Source organism: Scophthalmus maximus, chromosome 17, assembly GCF_022379125.1.
Source record: "Scophthalmus maximus strain ysfricsl-2021 chromosome 17, ASM2237912v1, whole genome shotgun sequence".
Classification (NCBI taxonomy): Eukaryota; Metazoa; Chordata; class Actinopteri; order Pleuronectiformes; family Scophthalmidae; genus Scophthalmus; species Scophthalmus maximus.
Window position 1 is genome coordinate 4,832,955 of NC_061531.1, and position 14,208 is coordinate 4,847,162.

At 43.0% G+C, this 14,208-nt stretch overlaps 2 protein-coding genes across 6 annotated transcripts in view; one reads left to right on the forward strand and one right to left on the reverse strand.

The window, feature by feature from the left end:
* plppr2a (phospholipid phosphatase related 2a) overlaps window positions 1–14,208 on the reverse strand; it is a 143,777-nt gene that overhangs the window by 66,938 nt on the left and 62,631 nt on the right. For all 3 annotated transcript variants that reach the window (XM_035614042.2, XM_035614041.2, XM_035614040.2), the window contains exon 2: window positions 5,171–5,306. The gene's annotated coding sequence lies outside the window, so the exon portion shown is untranslated. The remainder of the gene's footprint in view (window positions 1–5,170; window positions 5,307–14,208) is intronic.
* On the forward strand, window positions 4,658–13,719 carry LOC118288207 (paralemmin-2-like). Of its 3 annotated transcripts, none has more exons than XM_047327887.1 (8): window positions 4,658–4,864; window positions 5,250–5,354; window positions 7,497–7,601; window positions 8,221–8,336; window positions 8,793–8,934; window positions 9,865–9,889; window positions 11,052–11,132; window positions 11,802–13,719. In XM_047327887.1, exons 3-8 carry the CDS (start codon window positions 7,587–7,589, stop codon window positions 12,659–12,661), a joined length of 1,239 nt encoding a protein of 412 aa, XP_047183843.1. In that variant the 5' UTR covers window positions 4,658–4,864; window positions 5,250–5,354; window positions 7,497–7,586; the 3' UTR covers window positions 12,662–13,719. The 3 variants fall into 3 exon arrangements, with proteins under 3 accessions (XP_047183843.1, XP_047183844.1, XP_047183845.1); XM_047327888.1 differs by having other exon boundaries at window positions 5,274–5,354; XM_047327889.1 differs by lacking the exons at window positions 4,658–4,864; window positions 7,497–7,601 and having other exon boundaries at window positions 5,240–5,354.

Below are 14,208 nucleotides of genomic sequence, written 5' to 3' on the forward strand. Positions count from 1 at the left end.
ATCGAGGCTGTTTGGCTACCGGGTTGTCTCGCTGTCTCTATGCGGTCAACCGAGGGGATGTGTACAAATCTGAAATGATTGACATCGATCATGTGAGCCCGTTTCCAGGGGGCTTCCGAGAGGACAATGGTGTCTGTGAAAACACTGGCGAAACGACCAATGAAACATCAACCATCCCTGTCGCCCAATTCTCATTTCTTTAACCTCCAAGCAACACAAATACAGTATCATATTCATATTCACTCACTCCAAGGCAGAGAGTTTTGTGACTGTGGCTGCTGTCATGAGGAGATAGCAGTTCCCTCGGGGTAGTCAGTGACCTTGTGCCTCTGTCACATATTCAAACGGACCGAAAACTCTCAGCAGCGCTGCTGCGTTAAAAAAAAAAGACAGGCGATGTTCCTCATTATTCCTCTTCCACGTCACCCAGACTCAGTACATGTCTCACCTGTGTGTTTCCTGTGATCTCTGCTGTACTTTGCTCTTTGTTTCTAATCACTTCGCTTTCAGCGACAAAGTCAGTGCGATGATGAAGTAACACGACTTTCAACAGTCGCCACTGCTCCCGCTGCTACCTCTGTAGCGGTTTCCTCCAATCTCCGCTTTGACTTGGGACTTGTACCTTTTATATTCCCCTACATATTTATGAGACAGAATATATAGACAGTATATATGTATATATATTTATTCGTTTTTCAAATGGATATATTTAGTGATATTTATTTTTATGAGGTTTACATCACAAGTTTCCAGGTTCAAAGTTGACCACTGACACAATAAAAGTGGGTACAAGAACCTGGGGTGAGGGCGTAATGTCCTTCCTATCTACTTTTTCCTTGACCTCAGTGGAAAACGTCATGGGGTCAAGGAAGGGTGTAAAGGAGGACTGATAGGAATTAGGACAAGCAGATAGCGCTGCTCAGAGAATCCGCCTCGACTTTCACTCTACTATGTCGTCATGCGACGGCGGATGTTGTTGACGTGCGCCTGCCGCGGTGAAACTACAAATTTCCGAACATGGACTACCAAAAAAACGCAGCGGCTCCATCAGCATGTTTCAGTGTTTTACCATGGTGTGACATCGGTTAAAAGTAACTTACATGATGACGTGCGTCTCTTCTGGGTCATATTCATACTCTACTTGTTCTACTTCTATTTCAGATTGAATCGTTTACGTCCGTGCATGGCTCGTCAAGTTAAATATCGCTGCCGCAATGAATTGTGGGGTGTTTGGATCTCCTTTCCTTTCGCAAAGGAAAGACCAGTGTACCCTATGCTAAAGGAAATAGGAAAGGAAGCATCGAAGCACTTTTCCTATGCATTTAGAGAATACAAACAGCTCTTATCATTGCTGCTGATCAAATACTTCCTGAGCCAATTTGACAATTCGATCTCACCCCCGGTTTTCACGTACAGTCTCTCTCTCACCTTCCCAGCGAGCAGCTACTGATTTTGGTCTTTGGTCGTCAGTTGCTTTACAGTTGTTTGCCTATGATGCACTTACAATATTTGCACACACCTTCACCCCCATGCACATCCTACACTACTGATTCTACGGCCAGACACCCTATGGACAAGTCTATTTTGGTTGTTTGAGTTTCTTAATCAAAATCCACACGTTAAACCATTTCAAAAGGGCTGCTTTGTCTTAAGAAGACACTGGTCAGAACGGCTGAGAACAACTACGACAATGCATTGTACTGATATTCATGTTACTGCAGTCACCTTCTGCATAAGACTGATAATGTATCACTGGGGTGCCCCTGACAGAAGTCAGAGTGATATCTATTCCATTATTATCATCTCCTCATGGCTGAAGTTATCATATAGCATCTCAAAAAAAAAAAAAAAAGAGCACCAATTTTTACTCAACACACCAGAGGTCAATCACCTAATTTTCAAACATGAAAAGAAGATGTGAAGTTAGCGCTCTCGAGCTGGGCGGCGCACTGACTCATCAGGCAACACTCGGGGGCCTTGAGCAGATACTCCCTTATCTCTGCTGAAATAACAAACAGTCATTAACAGTAAATTATTATACATCGCACAGGGGTTTTAAGCCTCCTCACTTCAAAGAGACAGTCCTCTGCAGTGACAGGGCTTTGATGTAACGCGCACGTAGGAAGTCCCGAGTCCGTCACAGGATTAGGAACCGAGCAGCACCACTTTATATAAAGCTCCTGTGCATATGGGAACGTCAGCAAAGAAAGTCAAATCGGGAAAAAAATACATATATATATATAGTATCATGGTTGAAAAAATGTTTATTAAAGCCCACATCCCTCTGACTGGTTTATTTCCAAGTGTAGTTTTCCTTGCTCATCTTTCTCTACTTTTTAACAATTCAAGTGTGAGAACAATAAATCCATGAAATCACCAAACAAAACCAAGGTCACAGGTGTGCATGGTTTCACCAGGTGGAGCTGTAGTGCACTTTACCGACTGGACTTTGTGGTTCAGAGTTCAGAGTGCAAGTTAAATGTGTGAGGAATGCGAGCATGGTCTATTTCAAGAAGCCACAGATGCTAACAGTTTAGCAAGCCAGCAGTCGTGTATCGTAATGCGGTAAAAGCAAAGGAATGACAAAGGCAAAGAGGAGCCAAAGTATTTCATTAAAATTGTAATATAAGAAACTTATTATCCACTGACAATCGAAATTATTTTGCTTTCATTTTGATAATGTCAGGAAAACGTGTCACATCTTGTGAACTTGGAAACTCGCTTAGAAAAATTCCGAGGTCCAAGGTCGTGAATTCAACACAAGGGGGGAGGGGGGCGGGGCGTTCATATGGACCCTTCTCGTAAACACGACCCCTTTGAAGGCAGCATGAGAAACAAATGACTTACAAGGGCTTCTAGATATTGCTCTGTGTTAGTGCTACTCCACGTCAGTGCGTCATTTGGCCCGATCAGGGTTTGCTAATCGATAGACATAAATGGTAGGTGCCCTTGACTAGTTTTCATCCTACACCTCAAACAGAAAATGTCTTGTTTCAGTTGATTCTCTCACCTCTTCAGCTGGTGTACCTCAAGGATCAATTATTGAGCCTGTTCTGCTCTCATTCCAGGTCACATCCTTAGTCACGGTAACATCTTCAATTCACTATAGTGCAGACGATACATCATATAGCGTTCAACAAACTTGCCATAGAGCTGCTCCGCTGGTGTGAGAGACTGGCTCTGGACAACTCACAGATTCCAATCAATACTGAAAAATGTATCCATGTTTTAATATTGTCACACATGGATGACTATAAGGCTTAAAGCTTGAGCCATGGCTCAGCTTCAGACTGTGCAGAGCTCTGCAGCCGGGCTCCTACCAAAGACTGAACACACAGATCTGCTGGGTTAGGTTTTTTTTAGCTTTAGTTTCAGAGTCCAGGTTAACGTCAAATGGGTGGTTTTGCTGTACTGGCACCTCTGGAACTGTCTCCTGGTTGGCGTATGATATTGTCTTACTTTTTAAATCCCATCAATAAACACTTTTATTTTATCTTGCTTTTTTGTCTGGCAGCTGGAGTCATTTGTCTCCACAATGAAGCTCAATTGTGCACTTTAATTCTTTGTGTGTTCATACATTTTTTCATGATTTTTCATGTACCCGTGCTGTTCCGATTGTGTTTTGTTGTGTCTTTTTACACCGTCACATTGTGCTACCATCTTGAAAATTGTTATTGTTGGCATTTTTTCGAAATGACTTTTTGTTATGTTCCCATTCGTTCCCTTCACTAGTCCCTGATTCATTAATGTGACAAGGCGAAATAATGTCACATGTTACAACTCTGCACGCTCTATATGGCACAGTACAAGAAAGAACGTAAACACAGTTGGGGAGTATGATTAAAATTTAATGGTGCGTGAGCATATACAGTATAGTATATACTATAGGTATATGCAGTGGGACTGTGGTCCGGCACAATAGTTCTGTCAGGTAATTACTGTCAGTTGCATCCATCATAGGTATAAAACTGGCACGACTCCCACCCATTTTAATCCACTACATTTTACCTGAACATATATAGCCATTTTGATGAACGCAGATGTATAGCTCTGGTGTCTTAAATTCTCTTGAAAACTTTCCTTTCTGTTTTAGATCCAAATCCTGGACGAAGCAGAGGAGTACCACCAAAACTGCGAGCCATAGCGGTGAGACCGTCTTTCTTCACTTTACTTTTTCCCTTTTACTGCCCACTTCAGTCACCTCCTGTCAAAACAATCTTTCTGCACCGACAATGTCACTCCAGTGGAACACTCACTTGATCTGCGCTGCCTTGAGGTGACCACGCAAAGAACATTCCCCCAGTTAACTTTCTGGCCAGTATTCACTGGTCTGTGAAATGAAAAGGTTTGAGGGCCAGAGTGGAGCCTGCTCGACCTCTCTCCAGTGTAGAAAGTCAGCCCAAACAAGAGTGACCCACTTCAGCGTAGACAGCAAAGGCCTGGAGTGGACCTCAGCATGTTTACAGCTTACATTAACTGTACGGATACGGCGTCAGCATGCGCACAATGTGCTGCGTCACTGAACTATTTCTCTCGGCATCCCTGCTCTCTGCCAGCTGTATCAGACACTTTAATCTGTCGGTCACGTCCCCTAAAAATACCCCACCCTCTCTCTCTCCCTCTCTGTCTGTCTCAGTTCTCTGCTTTCATACAGAAGACATCCTTGTCTCCAGGGAACATGACTGCAAAGGGGTGTTACCAAAGAATTATATTAAAAAGCGGGTGTAACCCACCGCCATAAGTGCAGTGCTCTTGGAATCGAGTTCTGTCTGGTGTTGGTAGAAGAAAATACAGCAGTTGCAGTTGTTTCAGTTCACGTTAACCTGCTTTTTTTGGGACTAATTCAAGTTTTTGCTGTTGAGAGGTAAGACTCTTTACAGAGTTTGTGAGGGGTATAGTGATAAAGTTTCTCTTTTTTTGTGTGCAGAAATGACTTGCTAGATATAGCATGATAATTCTCACAAGATTAATAACACAAGGACAGCGCAGTCTGTCACTTTCTGCAGCTGTAGCAGAGAAAGTGAGTAGAATAAGTACAGATTCATGGGGGGGAGGGGGGTATCTACTTCCCATGAAGTAGATACTGTAAAGCACAATCTTGCTTGATAAATTAACACCTAAATTCATCTCCACATCATGGGATACCAGGGTTTTCTCGCTTCCTAGTTACCTCTTTGATGACACACCTCAACAACTGAGACAGGAAAGACCAGGCAGCTCCGCGTTTTCACATCTTCTTTCTTTCAAAGGCATCCTTCTTGTCCCGTCACCAGGAGAGGCTTCGACAGCAGGAAGAAGAGGAGAAGCTGAGGAAGGAGACAGAGGAAGAGCGGCTGAAGACGGCCCAGAAAAAGGTCGGCATCAACCCTGGTTCAAGCAGTGTAAAATAATATTGCCAGCTGTCTTAATCTGTCTGTGTGCCATTTACTGTGGGTACAGTAGTGTTTGCAGTAAAATGTTTTATGGAGTGGAGAAATGGAAAGCATCTTTAATTTTTTCTGATGGTCTGAGTTAAATGACACCGAATACAATTTTGGAATAAAGCTTATCCGACCCATCTGGTTCACCAAACTTTTTAAACTAATAGTCTGATATTTGGAAAATGCTATATATAAATGCCAAATAAATATTTAGGTCCTTGCCGAGTTAGATGAGAAGATTAATTTTGTGTCTGTAAGCTAAATATGAAGATACAGTGCTTAGCTTAGCATAAAGCTAAGAAAAAATGAGATTCTGTATTTGGGAAATTTAAAATTTTGCTGCCTTTCGAGAAATAGGTGAGACGATTGACAGCAATAAAAAAATCCATACAAAAACCAAAATATGTAGTATAAAAACATGAAATTACCAGATTGTGTTGTCAGAGGCTTACTGTTTCTTATTTGCAGTCTTCATGCAAATCTTAGCCACAAGAGCTTTACCTGTAGCTTCATATTTACTGCACAGACATAATAGTGTTTTTAATCTTCTCATCTACAGTAACATTGTTCTAGAATCAGTATGTGTACCACCCAAATGTCAAACTATTCCTTTAACACGGAGAGAACTTCACATGTAAATGCAGTGGAAGATGAGGGCTGGGATGTACCCAAATTGTTTTCATTTTCGCCCCCACCCCTCCAGCTGCTCCATGTTAAAAATTGACTGTGTCCCACCCTCACTCAAGTCATATCTTTGACTGTTGCCAAGTTGAGCTGCACACCAGCTGACGTCTGGCTTTAAGTGTTCAGGGTGGGGTCACTTGGACTTCACTCCCAGTTACACATATGCAAGTTACTTTCAGTTATGAACTGGGCTGAAACCCCCAGGATCAGGGATTACTTGTTACTAGGTCAACCTGATTTATAGCATGACATACATTCAATTAAAAAGCTGACTCCTGTTCCTATGTGGAAAATCATAATTGAGAGACATTGCAAGAGTGTTGAAGACAGAAAAGAAGAAAAAAACACATAACTTTCATGTCTGATAGGGATTCTTTGCACTGAGTTGGTATGTATCCCATCAACTACTGTTCCTGCAGGACGCGCTCTTTTAAAAAATGAATGTGACAACCTATATTATCTATGCAAATACTATACCAGCGCTGCGTCACGCACACAGTAAAAGCCTCCCACACAAGAACTATCAACACAGTTCTGCTTTCTACAAGCACCCATTGCCTTGGGGCATGTGTGTGTGTTGCTTGTGGCAGGGACACACCATCCTGGCTGCAGTCGAATGAGTTTAGCCTGAAGATACAACATCGCCACTTCCATCTCTCTGACGGCTAAATGTGAGGCTCAATTAGTCAGATTCTCCCACGTAAACCCAAAGGAGATGCGGGTATTCTTTGTTTGTTTCCCCCCGGTAAAACACTTCCTACAGGTTACCCAGCTTTTGCCGATGACTTAGAAACACTACAGTTGGTAGTCTATACCTTTCAATGCATTATCGGGACAATACTGTACTTCTACTGTGCTACTGTATGGTTGTATCAGAATTGTGGGGGGTAAAAAGGCAAGTAACAAAGGAAGACACGCTGGTTGGTCAGAGGTTCATTCCACAGCGAGATAATGAGCCAATTAGCAGACAAGAACCAGACGGAGGCTTCACATGTTGGGGGATCAACTGGTCAAAAGGTGAAAGCAAAGCAACCTTCTAGTCGAACACATCTGTGGGAACTTTCTGATTTCCATGGCAAACAGAATATCACAACTTTGTTGGGTTGCTGAATAAGTTTTGAAAAAATCTGGTAAAACATTGCATGAGCATATTTCCCAAAATGTCAAGCTATTCATTTAGAGTCACACTTACAGAGAAGCTTCTCTGGTATTTAAGATAGGAGAACTGGGTTGGACCTTTAAGTGTTTTGGGGGAAAAAGGCATTGTCAGGTTTTAGGTTGTCCCTTCTGCTCAAGCCATAGCCTGGCATGAATGACAGATTGCATCTTCGCTCCAGGAGCAGGATGTGTGGTTGGCACAGAGCTGTGAATCCTTTTCACTATCACTCGCAGACAACAGCAGTCTGCTGGCCTTACCGCATCCTCACCAAGATCCAAAATGACAGCACCATTGGCCTTTGCTCGGTCGGTGGAGGAGTAAAAATGACACGGGGCCAGGTGGGTGGTCTTGATGTGCTGTTCCCCTGAATGACTGTTTCTGTTCAATGTTCAGACGGGCAGAAGATTTGGTATGTTGATGTGGTTATGTCTCTGTTTTCTGGTGCAGAATATGATGGTTAGTAGACTTGACATCTCGCTGGCTAACTTACCATGACTTATCATGACCAGGCCCTTTTCAACTAGCACTACTGTGAAGTATTCCGCCAGCAGAGTTCAGTGTAAAAGGGGCTCTGTCCTGCTCTTTGGTGAAGTTTACACTCCAGCAACGCCAGCCGGCATTACCCAAGATAGCATTACAATTTGGTTAGTGTTCATACTACATGTTACGCTGGCGTAGCCAGACTAAAACGCTCTCAGTTCATTTTCGATTTCTGGGTCCGGTCTACCAACGGACCCAGACCAAAATCCCTCCGCATGCAATTGGATAGACCTACAACCAGTGAGAGCAACGAATCATGTGACGTCTGTTGAGTGACGCGAAAATGTCAACACACTAGAGCAGAGAGAGAGCAGAAGCCAATTAGCGTTGAGATCCTCCCAACGTCACTGACGATCGCATCTGACAGAGAACAGGTCGATATCTTCGGTTTTACGTTTCTCTCATATTCTCATGCAGAGGAAGTACCTGAGGGACCAGTGGCTTAGTGAAGCGACCTCACCTTCCATCTTTACACGTGACAGCAGTTGGACCAGTTCACTGCAGCACAACAAAGCGGACGAGGACACAGCAGCGTGAGCCACATTTTACCAGCTTTATTCATACTTTGCAGCCTATGACCTATGACATTATAGATGATGGGGGAGAAGGGGGTGCAAGAACAGCTGTCGAATTATGTCTGTTTAATCTCCATTCTCATGATAGACTAAGAAATGTATACAAGTCCGGACATTGATTTTCTAAACAATATAAATATCTGCCATGTAACAGGGGGTACTGTATATTTGTCACCTCAGTGTTGAGCATCACAAGATCAACTAGGAGGCAGCTATGTTGTGATGGATTATTGCCTAGGACACACACACACACACATACAGTACTCGCACACACAATTCAGTTTTTCGTTTTTCTTGGTCCACTGCTCTGAATCATTGATGTTTTGAGCTCTAATCTGCATTTTTCTTTGTTGACAAATATAATGCCCTGTGCCAATGTGTGTGTGTGTGTGTGTTTGTGTGCGTGCGTTACAGGGAAAAAAACAAAAGTCAAAAGACGCCTCAGGACAAGGAGGAAGAAGCAGCTGATGCCAGAAAAGAGGAACAAGCTTCCCTAGAAGAAAACAAAGAGTCTGTCCACTGTGCAGCTACAGCCAGAACACACAACCCCTATCAGGTGAGACAGGCAGAAGTGTCTAAAGCAAATAAGGAAAGAAAAGCCAACACAGATAAGACAAACTCATAAACTGTATATAGCAAATTCTTCAGCATACAGTTTACAGCAGACAAGTTCATCCAACCATAACCTGGCTTTTTCGAGCAAAATGAGGATATTTGGATGCAGAGACGGCAGCTGATCTAAGATGCACAGTAAACAGCGCTATTGCCCCCCAGCAAAATTCTCCTTCAAAGCAGAACTTTTAAAAGAAATCTGAACTAATTCATTAATGAATATGAAATAAGGGTCAGAGGATGCAAATGGTTTGGCCTCTTCCCACGCCTCAGTGCTTCGGCAATGGTTAAATAAATGTTTGAACAAACGGAGAGTATTTTACTTGCCCTTACAACTGGGGATGTAAGTACCTCAAATTATGTACCATGAATAAAAAATACTCAACTGTGGCACCGCATAATTTCACTGTATAATTGATTTAAACAAGAGCTTTTCCCTAAATTGGGTGAATACTGAAATATATGAATATCATCTCACACAAATTTGATTATTTTTCACCACATCCAAAACTTAACTTGAATACAACATTTAATACAATTAACCATTGATTGTTTTAGGCTGCAGCCCATAAGGTTGTTGTTGTTTTTTTAACAAGCAACTGCATCACAGCATATGACTGCCACATTTTTCACTGGGTTCTTGAACTGTACTGTATTGTATACATTGGGCTCAGTCTAATGTTGGCAGCCAACAGCAGAACTGAAATGCTTGTTGGGAAAAAAATGGCGACAGTGAAATATTTACAGGCAGCGAACAAGCTGGAAGGGGGCGGGAGTCAAGGGTTGATATTTGCACACTCAGTCGTGACACAGTGTTTCAAGTGTCTGACCATGGAGGGCACTTAAAGAGATGATCTCTTTTCTTTACCCACAGGCTGCCACTGAGGAGGACGCGCGAGGTAAGAGGCCCAAGTCAGCCGCACTGCAGTCGTCACTAAACTTACCATCAGCCTCTATCTCCTCTTTGTCACTGTCATGACTGTGTCCTCTTAGAATCTATTCTGTCCTGACAGTTGATAATTTACCATAACTAAATCTTTGCCTGAAGAATAGGCACTTAAATAAGGGCGACAGAATGGAGCCACGTCTGAAAACAGCTCTACGTTGACTTAACAAAAACAGAAATCCTTACATTCTGTCTGACTGTCTCTGTTATGTAAGTTTATCCCAAACCTTTCCAGGCTTTCTCTACGTGGTGCACTAAGTTATAGAAAAAGTTTGGGCAGAAAACATTTGAGTCGTCTTCATCTTTTTTCAGTTTTTCCCCTTTCCTCTAGTGTGTTTTTATATATGTTTTGTATATGTTAAAACCGCAGGAAAGTGGAGCTCCTCTCCCAGACAAAAAACACTGCTCCTGTAACTCCTGAAATACCTCTGGTAAATTAATCGATGCTTCTGTAACATTGCGATATCACAATGTTACGGAGGTGCATAAGGTACGCCTAGCTGCTAGTCTGGCGCACGCCAAAACATAGCTTTGTAAGGCGAGAGCGAAGACAGACACTTCCTCCACGCCCTGAAAGCGGTTGACCACTCACAACAGAGTGGGCCAGCTGGCCAATTAGAGCCAACTGGGCTTTATCGGGAGGGGGGTCTTAAAGAGACAGGAGCTAAAACCAAGCGTTTCAGACGGAGCCTGAAAAGAGGAGCTGCAGGAATGGACAGTCTGAGGAAACTGATGTGTTTTCTGGACATTGGAGCATTCAAACCTTTTCAAGTAATAAACCCAAATTAAAATTATGAACCTGAATATGAGCATTATATGTCTCCTTTAAGTTCATGGCATGGATTTTTGTTTTTACTTTTTCAAGGAGAAAGTTGAAAATTTGTATTCACCCACTCGACAAGGAGCATATCATAACCCTTATAATCTATGGGTGTTGATACGGAGGGGGGTTAGCACTGGGGTATGTTAACAATGTAAAATTAGCAGTCTAAGATGAATTGAGAAGGACCCATTGGTCAGGCAGGTTTGCATTTCACTCATAAAGTGCATGCTAGTTAGCCTAACTTGCTAACATTTGGTGTGGGACCACTGGGACCATTTTTTTTCTTTTTCAGTGAACAAAGAGGCTGAGGATTACTGCTCCATTCAAATGGAAAAAAGGATGTTTCATGAGAGTGGCCAAGAAGGCCGATCAGGTGAGGCACAGGAAAAGACGGTTTTGTGACTTAACATGAATTTGTAGATATTTATTATATATACAGAGGTGGTGATTTCAGTTTTTCTGGCTCTGAATTTGATGGATTGAGTCCCCTGGTGTGCAGTTGACGTATTGTAACTCACACCTCTGTCTGACTGCCGCCCTGTTTAATTATATACAGTAGGCAGTGCTGGAGTGTACTCAAAATATTCAGCGTTGAAATAGGACTAAATAAACAGGAACTTAGGCAAACATATCTTCAGTTGTCTGCCATAGTCTCTCCATTCTTCTCTTGCAACTCATGACTCTTTTATTTAATGTCAGCCTTCAGGGTATGACTTAACAATGGGACTGAGGTGAACCGCCTCAGGACCTCAGTTTTATTTAACCCACTTTGTCATTTTGGTTTGCATTGTTAAAAATAAAAATAAAAAGCCGGTCGCATTTTACTCAGTTTCTGACCGAGCATCAACCTTTGTACATCTCACCTTTTACTTACGCGCAAGGCCTGTGATGCATTTAAGGACAGTTAGATTAAACAAAAGTAAGGACCTAGGTCTTGGACGGCAAATGACTTAAATATTTTGCAGTAATTTAGCTTTGAGAGCTGTCTTGCCTTCAGCATTTTATCTTAACTTCGAATTCTGCTCTGTCTGTTGTATTACAGTCCTGGGAATGTTAGCAGTGCAGGTCGAAAGAGACCCCAAGACTGGTGCCACTGTCGTCAGATCAGTGGCCCCCGTGTCCACACCGGCCGGCGCTGCGAGGGATAACACGGTCTTCGACGATGGCAGGAAGAGTATTCACACTGTCGGTGGGTCAGGGGGTCAACCGTCAACCGAAGAGCTCGGGCAGATCTTGAGCGTCATTGATGGGGTTGGGATGGAGGCGCTGCTGGATGAAGTCACAGTCATGCCAATCGAGGCCAACAATGTAGAAGCCAGCGGGCCTCTGAAGGAAAATCTGTCTCTTTCTACCCATCAGGCCACGTCCAATGGGAAAAATATTCTATTAGACAGCTCCAGAAGATACGACTTAGAGGCTGAGCTGAGCATAGAGGACAATGCTGTAAGTGTGGGGAATGAGAAGGATAAAAAAGACAACACAAGCATTATGGTAGTTAGAGACATGGTGGTAGATAACGTGGAGGTTCAAAGGTTGGAGGAAGGCCCAGTCACCCTTTTGTTCCTGGGATACACTGATGCCACACCTGACCCAGGTAGCGGCCAAGAGGGCGATGAAGGCATGATCACAGTGGAACGAGTAATTATCACAGAAGATGGAGAAGAATACGTCGTAGGACCTGAAACATCTGCCTCACCCCCATCAACATCTAACAAGGAGCCAGAGCAGGAGGCAGGGAAAGAGTCCCAGGAAGTATTTCAGGACATTCCCCTGGATGGAGCAAGGGTCAAAGTCCAGGATGAGGAAGGTGACAAGGGGCTGCATAAATCATCTTCACCCAGTGTAGCAGCGGCAGAAGGCACATCCCAGCACAAGACCTGCCAGTGCTGCTCTGTCATGTGAGAAGATGACTGAAGACAGAGACTAAGAGTTAATCGTAACATTTGTTGTGTTTTATACCATTGTGCCTTCGATTACTGCTGCTTCGATGACTGATACGAGAGCGTGTACCCCCACCTGGCATAGTCCTACAACGGTTTTGGCCCGGAGCACCGGACCACTTCACTTCGTCATGGAAAACTGGGCATTATGTGGTTGTAAGCCTTTGCAGCAGCTCTGTGGTACTTGTAAAATCCACTTCCTCCCCCTGGTGGACAAAGCTGAGAATTTCAACATGCACTCCTGCAGACACTGCAGATACTTGTGGCCTCTCTTTTTCTGTCTTGGGACACTTCCTGGCGGAGCGGGGGAAGCATATTCAGCCGTTTTTGCCAAGAATATTTCTAAGACTAATCATGGTCTGATTCATGGCAATTTAACATTCATTTTATTAGTTACATCTGTAACATCCGTTGATAATTAGATTTTTCCCCATGACTACACAGGGCTGTGGCTGCCACTGGGTTGTAGTTGAAATCCTTGATTTAGTTCAACATTTTGGGAAATACCCTCATCTGTTTTCTTACTTAGAGTGAGATGGGAAGTTTACTATCACTCTCTTGGTCTGTATGGTTACCAGCAACTGGATTTAGAAAAGAAATACCAGGCATTAAAGATGCAAAAGGGAGTACTTTGTGACTACTTTGATCAGAGCTGGCTTTTTTACATAGCTTCATACAGACAGGAAAGTGGTATCAATCCTCTCAAGTCCTTTCCAGACTGCTCAGGAGTTCATGAGTTTCTATTAACATATGACGACCGCAGCAGGGCATAGCCCGAATCGAATGTGTTCACAACAGCAGTAAAATTTCTGGAACATTCAGGCAAGGAGGAGGCGACTGCCCACTCGCTCGCCGTGAATCTTCCAGAGAATTTACTACTGTATTCTCACATGGGCTCATTTGGACATTTTCCTGAAATTTCAGCATTTCTATTGATTCTGGGAGTGTAAACTAATTTCCAGACTGTGGGCATCTATTTCCAAGTTATTTTGGCTACTTCAAATAAACACTTAAAAAAGACCCTGGTGTTTTCCTCTTAGGCACTCGCTCCACGGAATTGGATCTGAATGAATTTTCACTACAAACTTCTTGAGAAGCTCCTTTTAACTGCCTGAAAGTGCATCTTGCATAACTGGATCAAAGACCTACCTGCCAAGTGTTTCCCTCCGGTACGGGGAGATTTTTAACACCCTCCCGCATGAACGATTACAGGCGCTCTTAAAAGCAAAATATGAGCCGCTTGTGAAGGTTTGATCTGACCTCAGTGTTTCTACAAACCCTGGCTACGTCCTGGCAACTATCTGCTGAACTGTTTAATGATGGCTGTCACTGCAATCCAGAATACAACAGATTAATTACAGTGGATGTGAAAAGGAATATATGCTTATTAAACAGTATATCATGGTATGTCGTGTCTACTGTAATTTCTTTTACATAATTATTGAACTCACAATTTGATGTATAAACAGTAGTATACAGACAGTCCACTTCTTTTGCACTCATATGGGA